We start from the raw sequence: 26762 nt of genomic DNA on the forward strand, positions 1-26762 counted from the left end.
GGGGAAACTGGCAAAGAGGAGGCCGTGGGAGGTCTTTGGGAGATAACGGGTCCGCGGAACTCCACATCTGCTTCAACGGGGATTGTGGGGAGGGGGGCTTCGTGTGTGTGTGTGTGTGTGTGTGTGTGTGTGCGCGCGCGCGCGAGCGCGCGGGCGGAGGGCGTCTGAGAAAGACTGCTTTGGGCACAGGGAAGAATGGTTTTCTGTAAAGGTCAGCCTCTGGCATAGAAGACGACGGTCTTGACTCTGTCCTTGATTATCTGTGTGCTGCGTGGCCTGTTTCCCCATCATACCAGTGATTCGCATCACCTCCGAGTCCTGGGCTCTTTCTGCCTCTCTCACTCGCCCGTGGTTTGTAGAGGTGAATTGCTGAAACGACCTCTTCTGGGCCTGGCCTTGTGCCCGGACATCAAAATGACCAAGACTACCCCAGACCCATCCCTCACCCATAGTCCACTGGGAGATCAGATAGTGACAGCGCAGGGTGGGTCGGGCCTGGTCTGGGAGAAACAGGAGTTAGGGCCAGGATGGGAGACGCTCAGGGCCCTGGAGGACCCAACTGGAGACTGAGCGCTCCAGACTTGGCCTGAAGGGTGACAGAGTTTTGAAAGGATTGGATGGGGGCGGGACCTTGGAAGAGGCTTCACCTCTACAAAGAGATCTTTGAACTGAGGCCTGAAGAATGAGTAGCGTCCTGTGAACTGTTAACGGAGGGCTGACACGGATCTTTATCTGACTCACCGATATGAAATGGCATATCCAGGGCATTCTATTATTAGGGGAAAATAAAGCAAGTGTTAGTCACTCAGTCACGTCCGACTCTGTGTGACCTCATGGACTGTAGCCTGCCAGGCTCCTCTGTCCGTGGGATTTCCCAGAAAAGGATACTGGAGTGGGTGGCCATTCCCTCCTCCAGGAAGTCTTCCAGACCCAAGGATTGAACCCAGGTTTCCTGTATTACAGGCAGATTCTTCACTGTCTGAGCCACCAGGGGAGCCCCAAAATAAAGCAAACTGCAATACAAAAAAAGTTTTTAAAAAGAATGAGTATTGGTCCAGCATTCTTCTTGGAGAAGGTGCAGTGTCAGGAAAGGTATTGTAGGCAGAAGAAATAGCATCTGCAGAGGCTTGGATTGAAGCACAGCTCCTTCCAAGCAGAGTCCTTTGCTTGCTCCCTAGGAGCCCTCTTTGGTGCCCAGGCAGACCATCTGTCACGGGTTCCCTAGTCCAGGATCCAGCTGGTTGACGGGATGTAATGTAAACCCTTGAGGCCAGATCCTAGGCTTCTCCCCTCACAGCTTGGTGGTTCAATGACTGGCCTTGAGGTCAACCAGAAGCTGGAGTTGAATCCCAGCTCCTCCACTAGTCAGATGTGTGACCTTGGGTAAGTGACTCAATTTTCTGATTTATCAAATGAATATGTGGGGTTGGGTTTCTTGAGACCAGCCTCCTCATTTTAAAGAGCTATAAAGGATTAAACATGTCATCTATATAGTATATATTTTTAAATATATGACTTTATAGATTGTTATCAAGGAACCCAGTAAACTAATAGAGAAACTTAAAAACGTGCTGCCATGTCAAATGACACTTTGACCTGTTATGGAAAATGCAATTGGTGGAACATGAAGCCAGCTCAAAGCTGTGCTATTCCAAACCTAATTATTTAAAATATTAATACGACACTTATTAGAAGATTATATATATATATGCTGCTGCTACTAAGTCGCTTTGCTTCAGTCATGTCTGACTCTGTGCGACCCCAGAGAGGTCCAACAGGCTCCCCCGTCCCTGGGATTCTCCAGGCAAGAACACTGGAGTGGGTTGCCATTTCCTTCTCCAATGCATGAAAGTGAGAAGTGAAAGTGTAGTCGCTCAGCCGTATCCGACTCTTCAAGACCGCATGGACTGCAGCCTACCAGGCTCCTCTGTCCATGGGATTTTCCAGGCAAGAGTACTGGAGTGGGGTGCCATTACACACACATATATATTTACATAATTCTTTGGTTCAAAATCTGTAGACTCAGAAATGGGGTGATTAATTTGGGGTGCCCACTAATATCCACTTCTTGAGTCCTAGGTCAGTGTTACCTGCTACCATGCTATGACTCAGAGGCTAATTCGCAGGGAGGCCCTTTTTACTGCCTTTGGTTTTAGGTGACTGGGAGGAAAGGCTTGGTCTCCACACCGTCTCCCCTGGACACACACCCTGCTTTCTCGAGGGGCACCATTATATTCTTCCTTTATTGGTTGTCCTTGTATAATACAAATCTGCAAGTTTAGATACAAAAAAATCTGGAAATAAAAGATAGAAAAGTACCCGCCAGGCACCCCTTCCTTCTTCCTGGAGCCCCTCCCCAGCGGGCACCGACGTGAGGTAACTGAGCTTCTTCTTCTTCCCTTTCCCCCTCCTCCTACCCCACCTCCTGGCCTCCCAACTTGACCCCCTATCCCCTTGAGACCTTGGTCCAAAGAAGAGGTGGGCCCCCGAGGGGCGGGGAGGGGTGAGCACAGCATTGGCAGTGAACGCAGCAGGTGGGCAGAAGGAAGCCCTTTGCTTGTGCTGTGTATGGGGGTGGGATGATCAGACTTGGGGATGGGCACTCATGTAGGGCCCAGGAGGGCCCCTAGGTGGGTATCCTGCCTCCATCCCACCCAACACTGGAAGGTAGGGAAGGTCAACAACAGAAACTGGGAAATGTAGCTCAAACCAAGGTGCTCAGTGGGACTGTGGCCATCCCCCTGTGTCTGGAGTGAGGGGAGAGGAGGTTGTGCCAGCCTAAGTCTGGCAGAGAAATGAGTCCCTTAGCCAGGCTGGGTCCGTCCCTGAATTCCATCCCGCTGCAACCTGGGCGTCACAATGTCAGTTCCATAGTGGTTGTGGGAGGTGGTCGAGAGAAGGGGTTAGAGGGGCCATGGAGGGTGCAGGACTAGAGGAGAGGTTGGGCCTCCACTCCCAGGTGTGGGGCACCCAGAGATGATGAGGTGGGCAGGGCGGCTCGGGCTACAGTTCAATCTCGAAGGTCTTCTGCAGGTCGCCCGAGAAGGGGTTGGAAGGCTTCTCCACAGCAGGTTTGCCTTCTAGTGCTGCCCACTGGGCCTCAAAGGGGTCCAACTCAGGGGCCGGGGCCGGTGCTGGCTCTGGGGGCCAGGGCGCCCCATTGGGGCGTGGACGGGCCTGGCCCCCAGGAACGCTGGGGGCAGCAGGGGGTGGGAAGGCCCCAGCTTTTCCGAGCAGGGTGGCGGGTTGGGGCTGGAGCTGAGCGGCTGAGCAGAAGGCGTTGGCTACCATCTGTGAAGGGGTGATGCCCACCACAGGCACACGGGGCATGGGTGGGTAGCCCAAGCCCGGGTAGGTGGGCACAAAAGGGGGCTGCATGTGCGGGGCCGGCAGGAACACAGCCACCTGGGCAGGTGTGGCGTCGAAGGGCCCCACGGGGGCAGGGAAGGGCTGCAGGCTGGGGGGCACAGTGGGCACAGGGGCCGCCTGCTGCTGCTGCTGCTGCTGCTGCGCCTTTGCCACCTGGGACACTTCCTCCAGCCACCTCTCGGCCTCCGAAGGGGTCCGCTTGTGCCCGGGCTGGAAGGCAGCTGCAGGGGGCACAGAGGGCTCACCCCAGGCAGAAGTCCCTGGAGAGAGAAGAGGGGCAGTTAGGGGGCGTGGGCTGCAGCAGAGAGAACCCCAGGCTGGGGACCAGATGCTGCACCAGGCTGCCTGCCTTGCCTCTAGCCTGGCTCCTCATTAACTGCACGGACTTTGGACAAATGACTTGACCCCTCCTGAACCACATAAGGTCACACAGCTCTCAGAAAATTCAGTTCTGAGATTCTAAGGTCCTGAGATGGAAAAATATAGGCAAGGGTGACAATCACCCAGGCTGGTTTCCCTTCTGGTTGGTCAGTAACAAACCTGTTATTAAATACTTTTCAATATTACCCTTGGCTCTAATATTTTGACAGTATTGCTTTAGAAGGCTAAGATTCTAAGATCACATGGCTCTTTCTCAGAATGTACTATTCTAACATGGTGGGCAAGTTTCAGTAGTTTTAAGTTTGCGTTTTCGAAGATTCTAGAGTTCTAAATTTACATTGTTTGGAATTCCAAGGTGCTTCGCTGGTTCTGGGATAAGCATGTGGCTTGAGGGGGATTGTCTGGCATTATTTTCTCAGAGAGTCTGCTTTCGAGGCTGTGAGATTCCAAGGTTTTGTGGCTCCAAATGTATTAGGCTCTAATATCTTGTGATTCAAAGACTGTAGGTGTCTAGATTTTACAATTCTAAGACAGGAAGGTTTTAAACATTGATCCCATGGTTCTAAAGTTCTAATCCCGTAATTCTTATGTTATTTCATGGTTCTAGGATGAATCCATGTCACTGAAATGACCTAAGATGGTGCATGGTTCCAAAGTGGCAGATTCTACGATTCTACGATGATTCATAGCTCTTAAATGATCCATGGCTCACAGATGATTCCATGGTGCTACAGTGATTGATTCCATGATTTTAGGGTGATCCTGAATGATCCATGGTAACCTATGGATTCTATGGTAATAGAATCTATGGTAATCTATGGTTTCTATGGCAATCTCATAGCTCTGAGATGACCCAGGGTTCCAAGCTTGTGGGATTCCAAGATTCCCAGAGTCTCTGCAGTGGTCCTGAAAGAAGCAGGGGGAGGCGGGAGCAGCACTGCAGGGCTCTGGCTCAGGGGAAGGGCAGCATCTACCTGTAGGGGCCGGCGGGGGCCCTGATGCCGGGGCTCCAGCACTGGCGAACGACGAGCTGATCTGCGTGCAGAGGGCACTGATGCTGTCGCTGTCACTGGCCCCAGGCGGCTCCATCTCAGGCACTGGGAGGTCAGGAAAGGGCGGAGGTCAGTGAGCAGGCCCTGCCCTTGGCCCCAGCCCTGCGGGTGGCCCTCACAAGGTGTGTGTGTCAGCCCACTCACTCTGCAGTAGCCAAGCGGCCATGGCCACGTGTGTGTGTCACACCTGAGTGGTACGAGAGTCAAGCAGTGTGTGACAGCAGAGTGATTCAGTTATACATACATCCATGTATGTATGTGTGTGTGAATTCTTTTTCATATTCTTTTCCATTATGGTTTATTACTGGATATTGAATATATTAATAGTTCCCTGTGCTATACAGCAGGGCCTTGGTTATCTGTTTAATATATAACAGTTTGTATTGATTATGTGTTTTCTAAGTATGTATAATGGTCACACCTGGTTCTGCAACTTCTGTGGGTGTGTGTGTGACTTTCGGTTGCGTCTCTCTCTAAGTGCGTGACTTCCGAGCATGATACCCGCAGCAGAGTGGGACATCTGTGTGAGTCTATGAAATTTCTGGGTAGCAAGTCACATCCAGGCAAGTGTGCAATTGGCTACAGGCACTCGAGGCCTCCACATGAAGTCTGGGGTGTCTGCCCCCTCAGAGAGCAGATGTGAGAGCCCTGGGGGTGTGCTTACTGGCAGGCTGCTTAATGAAGACAGCAAATGCGAGGGTGTGTGCAGGACACGGGAGTGAGCTGCAGGATATGGAGTGAGCGTGCGTCATTCCCAACAAGCGTTGGCACCTGCTCTGCAGTCACCTTTTGGACTAGCCCAGCCTCCTGGATACAGATCAACACCTCCCACACCAATCCCAGGGGACGTAAGGGGGAGGTGTCACAGATCTGGCATATGGTAACAGGAGAGCGAGCCAGACCGCATGACTTCACTGACAGCTGGGAGGAAAGGCAGCCCTCCAGCCTGTCTCCCTCGGGCAAAACACAGTTCCCTGCCACCTCTCTTCTCTCTTCCCCATGGCAGACGTTGTTTTTAAATCATGACATACGCCGTCTCTCTCCTTTTCCTGGTCCATGGCAGACATTAGTAATCAAACACGATGATTTTCTCCTGTTAAACTGTTGCTCACTTTACCCCTCACCTGGCAAGACCTCATGGCTCTACTGGCCAAATGCTGTAAGAAAGGACTGGTAATTCCATCTTTCCTCCAACAAAAAAGGACATTTGTATTGCCTCTCTCCTATCACCAGGGTGGCAGACATTGCTAATCAATGATGACACACTACCTTTTGCCTTGTCACTCTCCCAGGAAGGCATGTCTAATCAATAACAATGGGTTCTGCCTCCCACAGTCCTTTATCCACAAGCAACATGACAAACCTGTCACTGTGCTCTCTGATTCCATGATCCCCAGGCTACTTGTGCCCTTCGTCTCCTGCTTCCATAAGCCAAATTCTGGGATTCATCTCTTGAGCAAAATGTAACGATCCTGCTCTCTCTTCTTGCTTGCCCAAAACAAATTTTGGTAATCATGTGGTGTGCCGCCTTACTCCCTTTTCTTGTTCATGACAAGAAAGTAAGGAGACCGTGATGTCTGCCATCACTCTGTTCTCCCTGCCCTAAACAGACATTCCTCTGAACCTGTATCCTTCACCTGTATCTCATGGCTGTACTGGTCAAAAGCTTGGAAGGAAGCATTAGCCTATGGTGCTTCAGTCTCCTGAGCAACAGCACGGCATCTGGGCCCAGCTGCTCTCCTCTCCCCTGCCCACGGAAGTTTTCGTCAGTCATTATGTATGCCACCTCTCTCCTGTCCCTAACTACAGCGGACAGTACTAACTGATCATGACTTGAGCCACCTTTGTGCTATCCCTTACCCGGAGCAGACATTGCTAATGGATCACAGCTTACACTTCCTCTCTCCTTGCCCAGACTGATGGCAGACATTGCTAATTGATCACGATGCGTTCCACCTTTCCTTTGCCTGTGGCAGACTGTGTTAATCAATCGTGATGTGTATCATCTCTTCCCTATCTGTTGCTCAGAACAGTCAGGGGCATTGATCCCAATGTTCCTTCTTGCTGAGTCCTGGGCTCACCTGTGCCCTTCACCTGGAAGTCAGTGCGGCGCTGCAGCGTGGATGGCAGCTCATTCAGCCGTAGGCTCAGCTGCCGTTTGAAGGGTGAGTTCTTCTGGCTGAGTGCTGGGAACCCACGGAAGGAACCCTGACGAACCAGCTGCTCCAGGGGGGCATGGCGCCGGGGGATGGCAGCCGCAGTGGTGCCTGCAGGCACTGGGGTGCCTGCCTCACCCTTCTCACCAGGGGATGTGGTGGCTGGTGTTGGGGACACGTGCCCAGGCTGGGCAGGGCCAGGAGCCGCAGTTGGGGCAGCTGCTGCTTCTGCTAGAGACATGGGGGAGAGAGATGGTTAGATACCTCCCCTTGGCATGGGGCCCCTCCTCAGTCCCCTTGATTGTTTTCCAATGCTGCCTTTCTTACCCCATGTGCCCTGGCCTTAAGACAAACTGGTCAGAGCCCTAAAATGTCCCTCATCCCCACTCAAGCCAAGACCACTTTCCCCAGGAGGCCCGTGGGGAGTCATCACCCAACCTGACCCTCTGTGTGTCTCAAGCTTTCTGTCCTCCATCCATCTTCCTCTGCTGCTTCTGCTATTTCTCCCTCAGAGATTGCCTGTCTCCCTTTCTAATCAATTTAACAAACACTTCTTTGGTGCATGACCAATGTATCAGGCAGTGTTCCAAGTGCCTTGAAAGGATGAATTCGTTCAATCCTCACCACCACCCAATGAGGTTGAAACTATCTTTATCCCCATTTTACAGATGTGGTAACTGAGGCCCAGCAATGGCAAGTGACTTGCCTGAGCCACACTGTGAAGGAAGGGGCAGGCTGATTCCACAATCTGAGCTCCACACGACTGTGCTAGCCTGCCTCTTCCTCTGGCCTGCTCTCTCCACATCACGCTGTCATCCTCCGTCATTCCATCTGCTCCGTTCTTTGTCTGCCTCCCACCACTCTTCCCGCCTCAAGCACCTCCTCCATTCCTTCAGTTGCTACCCGCTGTTCTAGAGCCAGCTTGGCACACTTGCTCTGAGGAGTTTTCCAGATTGTTTCAATCTCTCAGCTTGGGATCGCTCCCCTCTGGGGCTGCTCTTTGTCCTCGGTGGGTACCTGGTCTCCCCACTCAGCACCAAATGGCAGGGTTCTCTCACTCCTATCTATACACAAACACACAGCCATCCTCCCAAGTGGCCGCACCTGAGCCACAGCCCGAGTGCTTTGCGCGTGTGTGTGTTAGTCACTCAGTCGTGTCCAACTCTTTGTGACCTCATGGACTGTAGCCCGCCAGGCTCCTCTGTCTGTGGAGATTCTCCAGGCAAGAACACTGGAGTGGGTTGCCATGCCCTCCTCCAGGGGATCTTCCCAACCCAGGGATTGAACCCAGGTCTCCCGCATTGTAGGAGGATTCTTTACTGTCTGAGCCACCAGGGAAGATGAGTGCTAGTGAGGTTAAACTCAGGGTCTTCCCAGGCTGCACTAGTGGTAGAAAACCTGCCTGCCAATGCAGGAGGTATGAGTCACGGGTCTGATCCCTGGGTTGGAAGATCCCCTGGAAGAGGGCATGACAACCCACTCCAGTGTTCTTGCCTGGAGAATCCCACAGACAGAGGAGCCCCATGCTGGCTACAAACCTTAAGTTTACATTTGTGAATTTTGACAACTGTATACACTGTGTAACATCAAGCTCTAGAACATTGCCACCAACCCAGCCCATCCCCTCGTGCTCAGTCGGTCCCCACTGCCTCAGAAACAACCGCTGTCCTGGTATTTTTTCATCACAGACTACTTTTGCCCAATCTGTAAGTTCACATAGAGTATACAGTTCAACGGAGCCATACAGTATTATGCTCTTGTCTGTGGGTTTTATCCCTCGTCGTGCAGTTGTGCATGGAGGCGCCAAGTCACATACTGCTTGGCTCTTGTACCACTCAGGTGTGACACACACACACATGCACAGCTATTTCTGTGGCCATGGCCATTTAGTTACTGCAGAGTGAATCACGACCCACACACCTTGTGAGGGCCACCCGCAGAACTGGGGTCAAGGGCAGAGCCTGGGCCTGTTCCCTGACCTCCCAGTGCCTGAGATGGAGCCGCCTGGGGCCAGTGGCAGCGACAGCATCAGTGCCCTCTGCACGCAGATCAGCTCGTCGTTCGCCAGTGCTGGAGCCCCGGCATCAGGACCACAGTCCATGGGGTCGCAAAGAGTCAAACACAACTGAAGTGACTTAGCACAAGGAAGGCAGGGAGGCTGCCCAGCGCTTCTCCCATCGTCCACGAGGGGGCGATGAGGCTCTCCCCCAGGTCAGGCTGCTGCTGCGGCTGCTAAGTCGCTTCAGTCGTGTCCGACTTTGTGCGACTCCGTAGACGGCAGCCTACCAGGCTTCTCTGTCCATGGGATTCTCCAGGCAAGAATACTGGAGTGGGTTGCCATTTCCTTCTCCAATGCATGCATGCATGCCTGCTAAGTCGCTTCAGTTGTGTCCAACTCTGTGCGACCCCATAGACGGCAGCCCACCAAGCTCCTCTGTCAATGGGATTCTCTAGGCAAGAATACTGGAGTGGGTTGCCATTTCCTTCTCCAGGTCAGGCTGGGGGCAGTGGAACCAGGCTGGGACGGGTTAGAACCACTAAACCACTTCTACCCCCACCACCTGGGGCCTCAGAAAGTCTCCTCTTATCTCTGGGCTGCAGTTTCCCCAACTGAACTTGGAATAAACATCTCCCTGCTGCCTCCCCAGGCCTCCTGAGAGCCTCAGTTGAGACAGTGAATGTTCAATTGCTCTGGAATCCCACAAAAGCTTGGTAAACAACTTTGCGGAAAGGGCACTGTTCCCTATCTCCTGAACTGAAGAGAGCTCTTTTGTAGACATTCGGTGCCTCCAGACTGTGAATCAGTGCATCACTGGGCAAAACCCCATGATGTGTTCAGCAAATCATATACCACACTTTGTAAATTCTCACTTTAGCGGTGCAAACTCTAAAATGCTTTCTACCTGGAAATTATAATATCCTTTGGATTCAAACAGCAAAATCCATTGCAAATTCTAAAGCAAATGACATTCTTGGTGAATTCTAATATCCTATATAAGTAGTAAACTTACCCACTCAGTGTTCTTTTGCAAACAATAAAATATCATATATGCAGGCCCTCTGTTAACTATACTTTGTAATCTGCTTTGCCACTGATAAAGTTCTTTACAAATTCTGATAGACGATGTAAACAGAAAATATTTTGTAAGCTGTGAATAAATCTTTAAATTTGTCAAGAGGTTTGTAAGCGGTCCCATAATTTACCAAGAAAAATAGACATTGTAAACCTGAATATTATAGCAAGTGATAAAAACTTGTTTTCTTAACTTTTTAGCTAGAAATGTTTTAAGCTTACAGAAAAGATGTAAAAATGGAACACAGAGCACACAGGTTCTCTTAACCAATGTTCCCCAGTGTTAACTTGTTACGGTATTCCAGCTGTCTCTTCTTCCATAATTGTCTTTCTGCAACATTTAAGTTGCACGCAACAGCCAAGACATGGAAATAATGTAAATGTCCATTGACAGATGAATGGATGAAGAATATATGGTATATATATATATATATATATATATATATATATACACAATGGAATATTACTCAGCCATAAAAAGGAGTGAAATAATGCCATTTACAGCAACATGAATGGCCTTAGAGATGATCATATTAAGTGAGGCAAGTCAGACAGAGAAAGCCAGATATCAAAGATGTCCCTTGTATGTGGGATCTAAAAAAATGATACAAATGAACTTATTCACAAAACAGAAATAGGACTTCCTTTGTGGCTCAGTGAATCTGCCTGCCAATGCAGGAGACACAGTTTCCATCCCTGGTCCGGGAAGATCCCACATGCCCCAGAGCAACTAAGTCCATGTACCACAACTATTGAGCCTGTGCTCTAGAGACCAGGAGCAGAAACAACTCAGCCCACTTGCTGCAACCACGGAAGCCCTCAAGCTCTAGAGCCTGGACTCTGCAACAAGAGAAGCCCCCGCTTGCTGCAACTAGAGAAAAGCCCACGCAACAAAGAAGACAGCACAGCCAAAAATAAATAAATAAAATTAGGAAAAAACCAAACAGACAGACATCGAATAGACTCACAGACATAGAAAACAAGCCTATGATTACCAAAGGGGAAGTGGGAGGGGGGATGAATTAGGGGTTTGAGACTAACAGATACACACTACTATATGTAAAATAGATAATTTGTAAAGAATTTTATCACAGTATAATTTCTCACTTGAATTAAACATGGATATGATACCATTAGGTAATCTACAGTCCATATTCCAATTTCTACTCATATTCTTTGTGGATATTAATATACATTTCAACATATATATATTCAAAAAATATATTGAATTGAACATTGAATACATATATAATATCCAGGATCCAATACATGATTGAACATGGCGTTTTTTATGAATATTTGTCAAATCTCTTCAGTTGTCTTTATCCTGAATCCAATGGTAAATTCTTTGTAAATTCTAAGCAGTGTTTTCCAAAAATTTAAAAACTAAAATCCACAGTAAAAAAAATTTAAAAATTATGTTTTGACCCAACACATAATACATTCAAATATTTAAAAACACAGTTTGAGAACTTACAAACTGTTTGCCTTTACCTAGAATGTTAAGAGCTTGCCAGGTGTTTTTCCAGTGTTCATGACAGCAATCCACAGTAAGAAATACTTGTTACCTGGTAACCCGTCCCCCTCCCCCACCATGCACATAGGCCCACTGACATAAAAGTACATAACGACATTTACCCTTACTACATTCCCTTACGCTGATATTTTCCTGTCGTTTTCTATTTTATTTCTTAAAATGCCAACCACAACCCAGCAATTCGACTTCGACAACCCATTAACAGGGTGGATACACAGTTTGAAAAGCCTGGGAACCTCCTTGGGTTAGCAGATAATAAAGCGCTCGGTGAGCTTTGCCAGGGTTTGTGGCCGGTAGAATATTGCCCAAAGGACGCCTTAACCCCAAGTACGCTGTAGAAACTGTAACCAGACTTCGTGGTCGATGCCTTGCTTTTTTTGGGGGGGGTAGGGGGGTGGCTTGTTTTGGGTTTTGTTTTGTGGTTTCTTTTCTGCTTTGTAAACCTCTGCTTTCCTCGCTCAAACCAGATCCCTTAGCCACACCCCCGGCCCATCCGATGCCCCGCCGCGCCCGCCGGGCAGCACCCACCTTTCTTTTTGTCCTGGGCCTCTCGCTCCGCCGGTCGTCCGCCCCCAGACAGGCGGAAGGAGCCCTCGCGGGCGAAGCTGGTGCGGCTGGCGTCGAAGGCAGCCGTGACCCCGCATTCCTTCTCCCGCCGCTGTTTCCGCTCCAGGCAGGCCGCAAAAGCACAGCCCACCGCGTGGCTCAGCCTCTCGCCCTGTGGGAAGAGGTGGAGTTGGCCTTAGCGACTCTCTGTGCTGCAGACCGGACGCCGGCAGCCCCGGGTTCCAGCAGCTGGGTGACCCCGAGTCCCTTCACCTCTCTTGGGCCTCCGTGCACAACTGCACGAGGAGGGACAAAAGCCGCAGACAAGAGCGTAATAACTGTATGGCTCTGCTGAACTGTATTACTCTATGTGAACTTACAGGATGGGCAACACTAGTCTTTGATGGAAAAACATCAGAACAGTGGTTGTTTCCTACAGAGTGGGGATGGGGACAGATTGAGCACGAGGGGACCAGTCTGGGCTGGTGGCAATGCTCTAGATCTTGATGTCACACAGTTTCCTTACACAGTGGACACAGTTGTCAAAACTCGACAAATGTATACTTAAGGTTTGTTGGCAGCATGAATTTCACTTCAAAAGAGGGGCTGGAGGGCCCAGTGGTTAGGACTCCATGCTTCCACTGCAGCGGGCATAGGTTCAAACCCTGGCCAGGGAACTAAGATCCCATGGGCCGAAACTTAAGGCCAAAAAAGAAGGCTGGAAACAAATACGAATTCTGCTTACTGGTATGCAAGCTGAAGTGTTTGGGGAAGTATTCTGATGTCTGCAACTATGAAATGCATCAAAAAATAAGATGTGTAGGTAAGTGATATAAGCCCAGGCAAATGTTAATCACCGGATCTGGGTAGAGAGGTGTACAAGTGACTGCTGACTTTACGAATCTTTCAAGTTTGCCTACTTGAGAGGCTCCAAAGCCAGAGACAGCATCACTGACTCAAATGGACATGAGTTTGAGCAAACTTCAGGAGATGGTGAAGGACAGGGAAGCCTGGTGTGCTGCAGTTCATGGGGTCACAAAGAAGTGGACATGACTGAGCAACTGAACAACAAAGGCCGGAGAGCCTGAGATTGATGCTGGCTTCCCATTTCTCAGCTGTGTGACCTCAAGAAAAGCACTTCCAGTATCCAAGGCTCCGCATCTGTAAAATGAGGGCTGTAATAGCACTTGCTTCATCGGGTCGTTGCAAGAAAGGTGAATGAATCTATGCAGGGCGTCTGGCACAAAGCCGGGCACAGGGAAGCCCACATGTGTCAGCAAAAATCTTGTGTAGCCCTGGGTTGAGCTCTGGTTTGCACCCTTTTACAGAATCCTCTCAGGAGTGCCAGGAGGTGGACAACCTTGTGAACCTATTGTACAGATGAAGAAACTAAGGTTTGGTCAACCTGCCCATTATAACAAGTGAATGGCAGAGCTGGGATTCTCGTGCGGTATGTCTGACTTTTGTTCCCTAAATAAGACGCTCTGCTGCTGCTGCTGCTGCTAAGTCGCTTCAGTCGTGTCCGACTCTGTGCCACCCCATAGATGGCAGCCCACCAGGCTCCTCTCTCCCTGGGATTCTCCAGGCAAGAATACTGGAGTGGGTTGCCATTTCCTTCTCCCAGAAACAAGATGCTCAGTCACCTCTTAAAGTTAAATTTGAGGACAAACATCCTCAACCCAATGCCAGCAATCTGAATCCAACAGCACATTAAAAAGGTTATGCACCATGATCAAGTGAGATTTATTCCAGGAATGCAAGGTTGGTTTAACATATGAAAATCAATCAACCACATTAATAGAATGAAAGGAAAAAAAACCCACATGACTCTCTTGATTCTCACGGGAAAAGCATATGACAAAATCCAGCACGCTTTCATGATAAATGCATCCAACAAAATTGGAATAGAAGGGAATTTCCTCAACCTTATAAAGGACATTTATGAAAAACTCACACTTAACATTATCCTCAGTGGTAAAAGGCAAAGCTCTCCCCTAGATCAGGAACAAGATGAGGATGCCATTTTCATCATTTCTATTCAACACTGTATTGGAAGTTCTATCTAGAGTAACTAGACAAGGAAAAGAAATAAAAGGCATCCCAAGTTGGAAAGAGGAAGTAAAATTACTTCTGTGTGCAGAAAGCATGATCATATACTTAGAATATCATAAAGGAGCCACAATTAGTGCAAATAAATAAATTCAGCACAGTTGTAGGATACAAAGTCAACACATGAAAAAAATCAGTTATATCTGTACACACAAGCAGTAAACAATTAAAAAATGAAATTAAGACAGTTCCATTTACAGTACCATTAGAATAATAAAATGGTTAAGAATAAATTTAACCAAGGAAATAAAAGATGTAAACATTAAAAACTATACAACATTGTTGAAAGAAATTTAAGAAGACTTAAATAAATGGAAATACATCCTGTGTTTGTGGATTGGAAGACTAATATTGTTAAAAGGGCAATATTTTCCAAAGCATTCTGCAGATTGAATGCAATCCCTTTTGAAATCTCAGTGGGCTCTTCCACAGACGGAAAAGCTGATCCTGAAATTCTTATGGAATTGCAAGGGACTCAGGACAGCCAAAACAATTTGGAAAAAGAATAAAATAGAATAACTCACACTTTCCAGTTTAAAAACTTACCCAAAGCGAAAGCAGTCACCGCAAAATAATGTGATGCTAGCATAAGGAGAGACATATAGACCAACAAAACTGAGAGCTCAGATACTGGAGCAACTGGACATTCACATGAAAAATAAATGAAGGTTGACTCCTACCTTACATCATTTATAAAAATTAACTCAAAATGGATCAAAGACCTAAATATAAGAGCTAAGGCTATAAATGGTTGGATGGCATCACCAACTCAATGGACATGAGTTTGAGCCAGCTCCAGGAGATGCTGAAGGACCGGGGAGTCTGGCGTGCTGCAGTCCGTGGGGTCGCAAAGAGTTGAACATGACCGAGTGACTGAACAACAAGACTATAAAACTCTTAAATAAGACATTTGGTAAATCTCTATGACCTTGGATTTGGCAATGAGTTCTTAGATATGATATATGACACCCAAAACAGAAGTAACAAAAAAAAAAAACAGAGATTGAACTTCATCAAAATGTGTACATTTGTACATCAAAGGACACTATCAAGAAAGTGAAAAGACACCCCACAGAATGAGGGGAAAGTTTTGCAAATCACACAACTGATAAGTATCTAGTATCCAGAATACATAAAGAGCTATCACAACAGTAAAAAGTCAAACAACCCAAGTAAAAATGTGTAAAGGATTTGAATAGGTATTTCTTTGAAAAAGATGTACAGTTGGCTAATAAGCACATGAAAAGATGCCCAACATCATTAGTCATCAGGGAAATACAACAGTGAGACAGCACTCACATCTATAGGGTGGCTATAATAAAAGAAAGTGTTGACAAGGATATGGAGAAATTAGAACCCTCGTACAGTGTGAGTGGGAATGAAAATGGTGCTGCCACCAAGGAAACAATTTGGCAATTACTCAAAAAATGTGCACTGCTCTGTGTAAAACAGATAGCTAGTGGGAGCCTGCTGTATAGCAGGGAGCCCAGCTCAGTGCTTGCTGGTGACCTAGATGGGATGAGAAGCGGGTCCAAGAGGGAGGGGATATAATACAACATTGTAAAGCAACTATACCCCAACTTAAAAAAAATTAAATTTACTATATGCCCCAGCAATTCCACTCCTAAGTACATACCCAGAAGAATTAAAAACAGGTATTCAAACAAATCCTTGCATACCAACGTCCATAGATGCGCTAGTCATAATAGCCAAAAGGGAGAAACAAACCAAGTGTTCATCAATGGATAAATAAAGTAAAATGCGGTATGTCCATACAATGGAATATTATTGGTTCATTAAAAGGAATGAAATATTGAGTCATGTTACAAGGACGAACCTTAAAAAAGTTATGCTAAGTGAAAGAAGCCAGTCATAAAAGATCATATACTGTATGAATCAGTTTGTACATACTGTCTACAATAGACAACTCCATAGAGCTAGTAAGTAGGTAGTGACTTTTTAATGGGTATGAGGTGTCTTCTAGGAGTGATAAAATGTCTGGAACTAGATAGAGGTGATGGAATTGTGTAAACAGCATTGTGAATATATATATATATCTCACTGAATCGTACACCTGAATTACTTTGGGACTCCCCTGGTGGTGCAGTGGTTAAGACTCCAAGCTCCCATTGCAGGGGGCACGGGTTCCGTCCCTGGTTGGGAAACTAGGATCCCATATGCCCCGTGATGCAGACAAAAATACATAAGTAAGTAAAATTTCAAAATAAGGAAAAATTCGTGGAGCTAGGCATGGGCATCTGTACATGTTACTGTATGTATATGCTCCTCAAATGAGAAAAGCTAGAGAAACATGAAGAATTATTGACAAAGAGGAGGATGATGGTAAGCAATGTTTTTCTGAGTGCTTCCTATATGCCAGGCATCGTTCCAAATACTCTGTCTCAAACTCGTCAAGTCTCACAGTACTCCTCTGTTAGGGGCTGTGAATGGGCTTCCCAGGTGGTGCTATTGGTAAAGAACCTGCCTGCCACTGCAGGAGACAAAAGAGCTGCGGGTTTGATCGCTGAGTCGGGAAGATCCTTTGGAGGAGGGCACGGCCACCCACTCCAGTCTTTTGCCTGGAGAATTCCATGGACAGAGGAGCCTGGCAGGCTTACAGTCCACAGGGTGGCACAGAATCAGACACGACTGAAATGACATAGCACGCATGCACTCAGGAACTGTGAACACACCCCCTTTTCCAGATGAGGACACAGAGGAGAGGTAAGGTGAGTGACTTGCACGACACCACACAGCGGGGGGAGGCTGGGAATACCAGGGCATGGGGGACACAGAGTCAGGTGGCTTTGGGCTTCGGCGGTACTCACCGAATCCTTGAGCGCCAGGAAACAGTGGCAGATCCAGCGACGGGTGGTCCCATCACGGCAGATGTAGGAGAAAGCCTTGTCCAGGTTGCGGTCAGGAGCACAGAAGGAGACCTTTTCGATGGTCTGATCCACCAGCAGATCCTGGGAGGGAGGCCAGGAAAGGAATGTGAACTGTCTCTCACGTATTCATTCAGTATTCCCTTCGTGTCTGGACTGTGTCCTGTCCCAGATGGCTTGGGGACCCTGCATTTGTTGAAACAGCTGTGGGCCCTGCTTACATGCGGCTCCCGAGTTTAGGGCGGGAGTCAGACTCATCACCCAATGGAAACAGGCCAGAGTCCCAGCCACGCTGTTCTTGATGGGCGGAGGGCTCAGGGCTGGATCTGGGAGGTGCAGGGGCTTTTGGGAGCAAGATGAGGTGCCTGACCCAAGCTGGACGGGAGTCCAGCAAAGCTTCCTGGAGGGGGTGAATCCTTTTCAGTCATTAACCTAATTGTCATCACATGCTGGCTGGCTTCCCGGGCAGTCTCTGGGCTAGGGGCATGGAATTCAATGGTGAGCAGACAGAGACCCAGGTCCTGGTTCCACGGTGCTTCCATCTGGCCGGGTAGATGGACAATAAGCACATAACAGCTAATATTTATTGATCGGAACACTTCTGCTATGCCGGGCATGGTTTTAAACTATTTACACATACATTCTCGTTGAATGGTAGGCTCCACTTTTATCCTCATTTTTGCAGATGAGGCAAATGAGGTATGACAAGGGTTAAATCCCACCCCGCCCCCCCTCACACCCAGGGTCACCCAGCTGGAAAGTGGGTGGGCTGGAAGACCAGCTGAGGCAACTGCTCTAGTCTGTGCTCTCACCCACACTCCATGCCGGTTCACAAATAGCCACAGGACTCAATCCTGAATTATGACTGTGAATGTGCCAACTTATTACAGGAGCCCATAGCTGAATCTCGAAGGTCTCCGAGGGAGGGACATCCCAGAGGTGGGTGAGAAGGCCCCGTTCGAGCAGGCTGAGGAGAGGGGAGCCCACTGGTGCCCACTCCCAGGCCCACAGGTCTCTTACCTTGGTCTTGTCATCCACAACCCGGAGCCCATCGGCTGACACCCACAGGACAGACTTCACGGACTTCCGACCCATCTGAAATGGAGGCAGACAGAGGGCGTGGGCAGGGCTGCCTCTTCTGCTCTGACCTTGCTCCCTCCCTGCTCCAGCCCTTCACTCACCGCCTTCAACTTCTTCACAGCATCCTCACACACGTGCATGCCCCGGGACTCCTCCACCTCCACGTGGCCCAGGTACTTGGTGGGGAAGGGGAGGGAGAACGTGAAACAAGCACAGTCATCAACGATTCCTAGTGTTCACTGGGCTGCTGTATCAGGCAGTGTCCTAAGCACATTGTGTGTATTAACTCATTACTCTGCATCTCAGGCCTACAAGATGGCGGACTCCGTTCTCCTCCCAGATATACAAGTGAGAAAACTGAAGCACAGTTTGGACTAGTGATTCTCACCCTGCCTCTGTCCCTGGTGTGTTAGTTTCTGCTGTACAACAACATAAATCAGGTGTACATATATCCCGTCCCTCTTGAGTCTCCCACCCATCCCCTACCCCCCATTCCGCCCCTCTAGGTCATCACAGAGCACCAAGCTGGTCTCCCGGGGTTATACAGTAGCTTCCCAATAGCTATCTATTTTGTTCGTGGTAGTATACATATGTCAATATAACTCTCCCCAATTCAGCCCTCCTTCTCCTTCCCCCGCTATGTCCACAAGTCCGTAATCTACGTCTGCGCCTCTCTTGTATCCCTGGGCTTCCTTAACACATCTCGGTGTCCTTCTGAGTGACACTGTCTGCGCCTGAGGACTGGCCTCACGCAATGACTGACGGGAGCTGGGGTACACACGCTCCAGCTCCCTCACCCCGCGGGTGGGATGGTCCGATTTCCCAGAGTTCCCCAGTGGCATCAAGCTCAGTTGCTCACAGCTGTCGTTTAGTAAAACACCCTTTATTGGCCATCTTCCAGTCCTCATTCTCTCCAGCATTTCCTGTACCTCTCAACAGCCCCTCACACAAGATCCACTTCCAGGGGAAGGGAAAATAAGGCAAGGTGGGGAGGAGAGGAGAGTGTGTGTGTCGGGGCGGGGGGGGGGGACTCCCCCTTCTGTGACCATTATCTGTTGTCTCCTAGCCAGGAAGAGACTGAGTGCAGATTTGAACCTGAATCTTGCCCTCTCCCTCATAAATTTTAGTGTGTGTTATAAAGAGTCGTGGTGCTCTAAACCAGAAAGCACTTAACAGTAGTGAAAGTGAAAGTCGCTCAGTAGTATCGGGCTCTTTGCTACCCCCATAGACTACACCGTTCATGGGATTCTCCAGGCCACAATACTGGAGTGGGTAGCCTTTCCCTTCTCCACGGGACCTTCCCAACCCCAGGGATCGAACCCAGGTCTCCCGCATTGCAGGCGGATTCTTTCCCAGCTGAGCCACAAGGGAAGCCCAGGAATACTGGAGAGGGTAGCCTATCCCTTCTCCAGCGGATCTTCCCAACTCAGGAATCGAACCTGGGGCTCCTGCATTGAAGGCAGATTCTTTACCAACTGACCTATCAGGGAAGCCCACTTAACAGTAGAGGGCTTTGCAAATGCTACAGAATCTTTGTGACCTTCTAGTGCCCCCCCTGGAGACTGTGAGCTCCCACAGAACAGTGTGACTCCAGGCGGGACGAGTTCCCCAACACACACTCCAGGTAACATTTTCCTGGCACAAGAGAATGTGTCTTGGGTTTTAATCCCAACTGTGAGGGACCCAGGCTTGGGGAGCGGGGGCGCTAATGTTGCAGGCTCCACAGTTCTTTGCAGATGTCAAGTCTCTTCCACACAGGCCGAGGTCTCAGTCACCTCTAGGACACTGGAACGCATGAGCACAGCAAACCGCGGGACTACAGCTGCAGCCACGCCCAGCCGAGCCCCGCCCACTCACCCTGACCGGGAAGCTGCACGTGCCCTTGCGCACCGCGTCCTCGTCCGCCTGCCACTGGTGTGGGCGCGACGCTTCAGGCACATAGGCTGGCTTTCTCCGCCGCAGGCTCTGCCGTAGCTTGTTCATGGTGCCCGCCCCGTCTGCTAACACAAAACAGGGTGTGCAGGTCAAGGGCGAGGGTCAGAGGCATGGGGCTCAAGGTGGGGGAAAAACAATGCCCAGGGAGCACGGGGTCAGATAACACGGCAGCAAGGTTACAGGGTTAGGGGTCACGGGGTCAGAGGATCTGACATTCGGGGAACATGGACCAGCAGCAGCTAGGGGATTCTGGCAAGGGGGCACCTGGAAGGCAGGGGAGTGAGAGAACTGGCAGCAGGGATTCAAAAGACATGGGGCTATGGACTTCCCTGTCTGTCCAGTGGTGAGTGCTTCCAACGAAGAGGGTACAGGGGGCACTAGTTCCCGCTGGTCGGGAACTAAGATCCCAGATGTCCTGTTGTGAGGCCAAAAAAAGGCACAGGGCTAAGGGGCGTGGAGTTCTGGGATGGAGTGTCCTGAGTTACAGCTTTTAGGGATCTGCAGTTTGGAGATGTGACGGTCAAGAGGCATGATGATCCAAAGTCATGGGAAGTTAAGGCAGTGGGGACCTGGGAGGTAAAGGGCATAGCAGTCAGGGGCCATGAGGACAGGGGGTTTAGGGGTAAAGGTCAGAGGTGGTCAGAGGGCACAGGAGTTGAGAGTTGCATGGGTCCAAATGGGGGGGGTGGGGGACACAGAAGGTCCAGGGATTGAGATTCAGAGCCCATGCCAGAGAGTGTTGGGGACGGGCTTGTCTCTGATGCAGATACAACCACTCGGACAACTACTGTGAGTGTGTGTACAGGTGAAGGTTGTGTGGAAGGATGCAGGTCTGAGAATGGTTGTGTCTGTGAGTCTGAGTGTGTGTCTGAATGCTGTCTGCGAGGGGATGTCTGTGGCCGAGATTGTGGTTGTTGTCTCAGTGTAGGTCCCTGAAGCTCATGGCTAAAGAGAGTGGCGGTGAGTGTGTGTCAGGGAATGTTGCCTGTGAGGATGGGTCTGTGTTTGAGCATGAAGCTGTTTTCTTTGAAAGGCCATGTCTATGACTGTTATCTTTGATGCTGTGTGTCTGTGTGAGGATGTGGCTGTTGCCTTTGATGGCTGTTGCCCATGACAGTGTGTGTCTGTGAGAGATACTCAAAAGACCATGTCTGTCTAAGAGTGAAGCTGTTGGTGGTGAGGCTGTTTCCATGGCTGTTGTTTGTGACAGTGTGTCTGGGTCAGATCATGTGTTGTTGTTGCAGAGTGTGGGTCTGTGAGTGTTGTTCTGGGGGTGTGTCTGTATGCAGCCATGGGTCTGTGAGGGTCTGTGAGGACATGAGGCTGTTGTCTTTGATGCTGTGTTTGTGTTATTTATGAAGGTGTGATGGTGTGAGAATGTGGCTACTCTCTATGACAGTGCTGACTTATTTGTGAGACTGTGTGCCAAAGTGTAGCTCTTATATAGGCACGAGCACGTGGGTGCTCTCTGTGAGGCTGGATCTGCTTGTGAAAGTGTGGCTGTGGTCTGTAAAGTGTGGGTCTGTGTGTGTTGTTGGAGAGATTGTACAAGAGGACATTTCTTGAGAGTCCCCAAGTTGGTAGCACTCGGCTGGGAGGGAGTCTGGACATTGTTGAGGATTGTGTCTGCGTGTTTGTGTGACCCTGTACCTGTGCGTGCAGAGATGCTGGTGTGTGTCTGAATGTGTGTGTGTGACACAGTCTAGGTAGGTGAGTCTGTGAAGGAGGTCACTTGAGTGTGATGGGAGTCATTTGAGGATGTCCACTTGTAAGTGTGATTAAGCCTGTGTGACTGCAGGGACATTTCCTCTGGCTGTGCTAGGCAGACCCACCCCATCAGTCAGCCTTCACCAGTCCCCAGCTGGCCACTCACCTGGCTCCGTCCTGGAGATTTCAGGGGGCCCCAGGGCCCCACAGGGGGCAGGGGGCAGATGCTGCTCAGGCCTCCTGGGTCCGCCCTGCCCGAGGGAGGGAGGGAAAGTTGAGAAGCTGGCTTGGGGTGGGGCTCAGTCCCCCACCTCACCCCTTCTTTGGATATCAGCCAACCCCCCTTCATCTCAGGATCCCTGATGAGAGTCCTGGTTACTATAGCAACTGTTACTAAGGCGATCAGCCACCTGGTGGCAAGGACCTAGGAATGAGTAGGTGTGTTTTGGGAGCATCTGTTGGGGATGTCCTGGCCTCAGAAGGCCATCAGTACCCAAGGGGCTGGTGCAGAGAGGGAGTGGCCTTGCCCTCTAGACACATGTCCAGGGCTGCACACACACATACAGTCACAGGTATACATGCAACTCTGGTCTCCAGTTGTCCCCAGCACCTGGTTATAGCTCTGCACAATTCGTTACATACAGACACAACCACAGCTACACACACGGGATCACACAGATACACATCAACAGTCACAGCCACTGTAAATATCTGGAAACATATCCATGTTCACAGACACACAATCTCTGCTACAGACCATTTGTCCGCAGGTAAAGAATCCGCCTGCAATGCAGGAGACGCGGGTTCAATCCCTGGGTCAGGAAGATCCCCTGGAAAAGGAAATGGCAACCCACTCCAGTATTCTTGGAGAAGGAAACGGCAACCCACTCCAGTATTCTTGCCAGGAAAATCCCATGGACAGAGGAGACTGGGAAGGGGGCTACAGTCCATGGGGTCGCAAAGAGTAACACATGACTGAGCTACAAAGCACGCACACATGTACAGAGTGCCAGGCTGCCTAGGCAGCGCCACAGATGTTTGGTCTTATCAGCGACTGATATTCGGTCACTTCTCTTTTCTCCGCCACATACAAAGAGCCGGGTCCAGGCACACCCACCAGGGCAGCCTGTGAACAACCACACCCAAGGAGAGTTGCTTCCTCAGGCACGCATCCAAGATACTCATGTCACAGACCCACCCATGAAGAATCACACTCGGCTGGAGGTCACCTATTAGCACCGAGGCACACACCGTGTTCACACACAGCTCCCCTGCTGCCTGTTGACATCCGGTCAGGGACGCATGTAGACATACTGACACACATTTGGTCACACCCAGCTGCAGACACATGTGTCTAGTCATCGACCAGCACATGGCTGTACAAGGACAACTAACCCCAACTGTATCAGTTGCACCAACACACCTTTCTAGTCACACACTGTTACACAGTCATACATCCCAGTCAGAGACATACCTTTGGTCACAGTATCAGCCACACTTCTATGGATGGTCCTCCATATGCAACCACACACAGGGACCCTGATGGCCATGGCCCATGCATTAGAGAGAAACAGGCACACAAACTCAAGACATGCATACAGCCATCCAGAGAAAGACCTCCCCGAGCCCCACTCGGACACAGCCAGACAGTTGGTGGCTCAGAGTCACAGTCATACGCATTTCAGAAACGGTCATGTATCCAAAGTCCCACCCCAGGAGTGTCCAGATTACACAGCCATGTATCATAGTCATGGCACATCTACTGCAGTTATCCACCGACTCCCAGCTGTACTGTCACATCATCCCAGAAAAACAGTCTCTCTTCCTGCAAACACGGAAGTCACACAGATAAGTATAGGGCCATGTATAATCACAGCCCATGTGGACAGACACACTATATCTCACACACAGAAACATCAGCATGCAATTTCCATTTCACACACCTAGATGGAATACTTACAGCTACATTTACACGGAAGACATGGTTCCGGATCGAGACGTGTATGCTGTCAGGAGACATTCACTCTGTCACCAAATCATGCAACTTCAACAAAGCAGCCTAGCACGCCTGCAGGGACACACACGCACCCACCCCAAACAGCCACATTGCTACACGATGTGTAGCAGACCACAATCTTACAGACCGTGACACAGACACAGACACGCAGAGTCACCCAGGGTCACAGACATGCAGGCCACACACAGATACAGAAGTCACAGTCTCATACACACAACCCCACAAACACACGCCATCACCTGGGGCCGGCACATAGACACACCTATAGGCTGAGTCACATGCAATTAAATAACTCACTATTAATAGAGTTTCAGACTCTTAAGTCAAACACATAACCCGAATCACACATACACAGCTACAAATGCGCGGAATCCATCAGTATCAACACACAGACCTAAATGTAGTCATTTATACAGCCCTGATCACATGCATATATGTGGTTATGAACAGAAACACATAAGTCACAGCCAGCACACAACCTATCACATAAGCACAATGTGACTTCATATACAAAGGCAGTCATCCACCCAAAACTGCAGGCAGTTATGTCACACAAACACATGTGTGACACACATATAAAATCAGCTAGAGACACAACCACAAAGACCAGAAGTCATTAGAACAGCCGCACATGGACAGAGTCATAGACACAACTCCACTTACAGTCACAACTCCACCCACATCTTCAGTCAGCCATACACATGCCCAACCCCAGACTCAACGGATATACTGTCACATACCCAGTTAGAGTTACCAAGGTACATATGTGAGGGTCACAAAAGATGTCATCAAAGATACAACCAGAGTCACAACTACGCACACAAACAGAGACGGAAGGAAAAGTACAGGGTTCTGCACATGGAGCAAGCAGCTGTCATACATACATACACAGTCACACAAATGCTGGGGTCATACACAAATACAGTCACAGGCACCAACGGACACAACCACAAGCATGAAACACACACACACGATTCCTCACAGTCCCTAGCAGCAGCTCACACACAGACACACACAGGCAGCCACAGCCACAAAAACACAGGGTCACACTCTTAGCCACCTCCCCATCACTGGCTTCCCCCCCTTCCCCCCAGGTACCACACACAAAGCCGCCGTCACCAGCACGGCAGACACTGCAGACAGACAGGGCTGTACCAGGTCCCTGGGGAGCCGCCCCCTGGCCCAGCCTGAATCCTGGACCCTGGGGGGCCAGAACTGAAGAGGGAAGCGGTGGATTGTCTGCGGGTCGGGCCCCTCCCAGACAGCTGGGCAGCCCCCGGGACAAAGAGGGTGGCCCAGAAGACCTGTGCCCTGGGACCCTTGACCAAGCCTTTTTTTTTTTTTGTGGGGTTTGCCTGAAATTCCCATTATTTTATTCAGACTTGAGGGGGATGGGGTCCCAGGCACAGAGACCTTGTTTTGAGAAAGGGATGTTCCTGGGACAGCGCCCAAGTGTGGGGGCGATGCTCTGCCTGGGATGCCTCTGAGGCCTGGGGACAGACTGTGCTTGGAATCCCCCCAGGCCTTGCCTTGGTGGGGAAGCTGTGCTCAGAGACCCCATTCTCAAGACCTTGCCTAGAGGGTTGTTGTATTCAGAGACCCCCTCAGGCAGGGAGGGGTAAGGATTGTGTCTGGTGTGGAATCCCCTCCTAGAGGCCTTGGCTTCCTAAGGAGGTTGTGTCTTAGACCCCATCCCCAAAATCTTGCCTAGGAAGTTGTACCTAGAAGCTGTCCCCCTGTCCTTGATTTTTTTGGAGGGGGAGATCTCTTTCTGGGATCCCTATCTTTAGAACCTGGGCAAGAGAGGGCCTGTGCCCCAGACCTCTGTCTCCCAAGATTTGGCTTGGAGCGGAGCGTATTCCTGGACCCCCCCACCCAGGACCACCCTCTCCAGCCTTGGCACCCTCTCCATCCGGGTGCCGCGGCCGCCTCCCACCCTCCGCCACATCAGCAGCGGCGCCGCCCCCCACCCGAGCCCCCTTCTCCCGCCCTTCTCACTCTGGCCGCCGCGCTGCGGGACATCCAGGGCTCGGGCGCCCCCGCCTCCCGCGGCCCCGGCTGGGCCCGGATCCCCGAGTGCTGCTGCTGCTCTAGCGGCGGCGGCGGCAGCTCCGTCTGACGCGGGCCGGGGATGGGGGCCGGGGGTTGGTGCGGGATGCACGCTCCGTAGCCTGCTCCGCTCCCTGGAGGATTCCGTTCCAGGGGCGGAGGAGCGCCCCTCCCGCTTCAGCTCCCCGCCCCAGCCCCGCCCATTGGCCCGCCGCCTGCTGGATATGCAGAGAGACCCCGCCCCTTGAGCAGCAGGCCCTGCCTATAGGCAAATATGACCCCGCCCTCTTCGGTGTGGCCACCGCCCCGCCACGCCCATTGGCCAGTCCTGGGCTGAGCACGCACGTGAATCTCGCGGACACTGGTTCTTCTCGGTCCATCCAGGCGTGGGCTCCCTTCCCCTCCGTGACCCCTGACCTCAGATCCCCTTAAGTTCTGCGTCCGAAAGATTTGCCTCGGGAGGCGCCTCGCCGCCCCACATCCCCAAATCTTTCCGCTAACCCCACGGATCTCCCAGCCCAGCGGGGGCGGGCAGAAGCGGTGACGAGGCACTTTTTGCTGGGAAGGGGAGGGGAGTGAACAGACCCCGACGTCCTGGTGCGCGGTCGGTTCAGCTTTGGGGGCGGGGGCACCAGGCTGGGACGGGGGAGCGGCTTCTGGCCGCCCAAGCGCCCCTGCTCCCGCCCAGTCCTGCGGGTTTGGCAAAGCAGCTGGCAGGGGCATTAAGGCCCATTAGCAAAAAAGCGAGGTTGCTGGGAGGCGAGCGAAGGGAGCCAGGAGGCTGGGAGGTGGGGTGTGTGTGTGTGTATGTGTTCTGGGGGGTGGGGAGGAAGGCCTTCTCAGCTGCTGCAGCCTTCAGAGCAGGT

General features: G+C 50.5%; 1 protein-coding gene across 8 annotated transcripts; it reads right to left on the reverse strand.

The window, feature by feature from the left end:
- Positions 1–2224: 2224 nt before the first annotated feature.
- Positions 2225–26402, reverse strand: NUMBL (NUMB like endocytic adaptor protein). Of its 8 annotated transcripts, none has more exons than XM_027978303.3 (10): positions 26242–26402; positions 21997–22081; positions 20046–20185; positions 18290–18364; positions 18129–18203; positions 17052–17192; positions 12097–12286; positions 6884–7189; positions 4725–4847; positions 2225–3629 (listed from the first exon to the last, which is right to left on the reverse strand). In XM_027978303.3, exons 3-10 carry the CDS (start codon positions 20169–20171, stop codon positions 3004–3006), a joined length of 1662 nt encoding a protein of 553 aa, XP_027834104.3. In that variant the 5' UTR covers positions 20172–20185; positions 21997–22081; positions 26242–26402; the 3' UTR covers positions 2225–3003. The 8 variants fall into 8 exon arrangements, with proteins under 8 accessions (XP_027834104.3, XP_042088007.2, XP_042088006.2 ...); XM_042232073.2 differs by having other exon boundaries at positions 6884–7186; positions 20046–20188; XM_042232072.2 differs by having other exon boundaries at positions 20046–20188.
- Between the last annotated feature and the right edge of the window lie 360 nt (positions 26403–26762).

The sequence above is a fragment of the Ovis aries genome, chromosome 14, assembly GCF_016772045.2.
Source record: "Ovis aries strain OAR_USU_Benz2616 breed Rambouillet chromosome 14, ARS-UI_Ramb_v3.0, whole genome shotgun sequence".
NCBI classification, from domain to species: domain Eukaryota; kingdom Metazoa; phylum Chordata; class Mammalia; order Artiodactyla; family Bovidae; genus Ovis; species Ovis aries.

What these genes read in the sequence shown, in the direction of transcription:
- NUMBL (XM_042232074.1), bottom strand. Translation starts at nt 25,869, where the DNA reads ATGTCCCGCAGCGCGGCGGCCAGA. An exon ending in AATCTCCAGGACGGAGCCAG is followed by an intron (nt 20,189 to 21,996) that starts GTGAGTGGCCAG and finishes GTTTTGTGTTAG; the next exon opens with CAGACGGGGCGGGCACCATG. An exon ending in TCCTGGCGCTCAAGGATTCG is followed by an intron (nt 12,287 to 17,051) that starts GTGAGTACCGCC and finishes CTCTTCCCACAG; the next exon opens with GGCGAGAGGCTGAGCCACGC.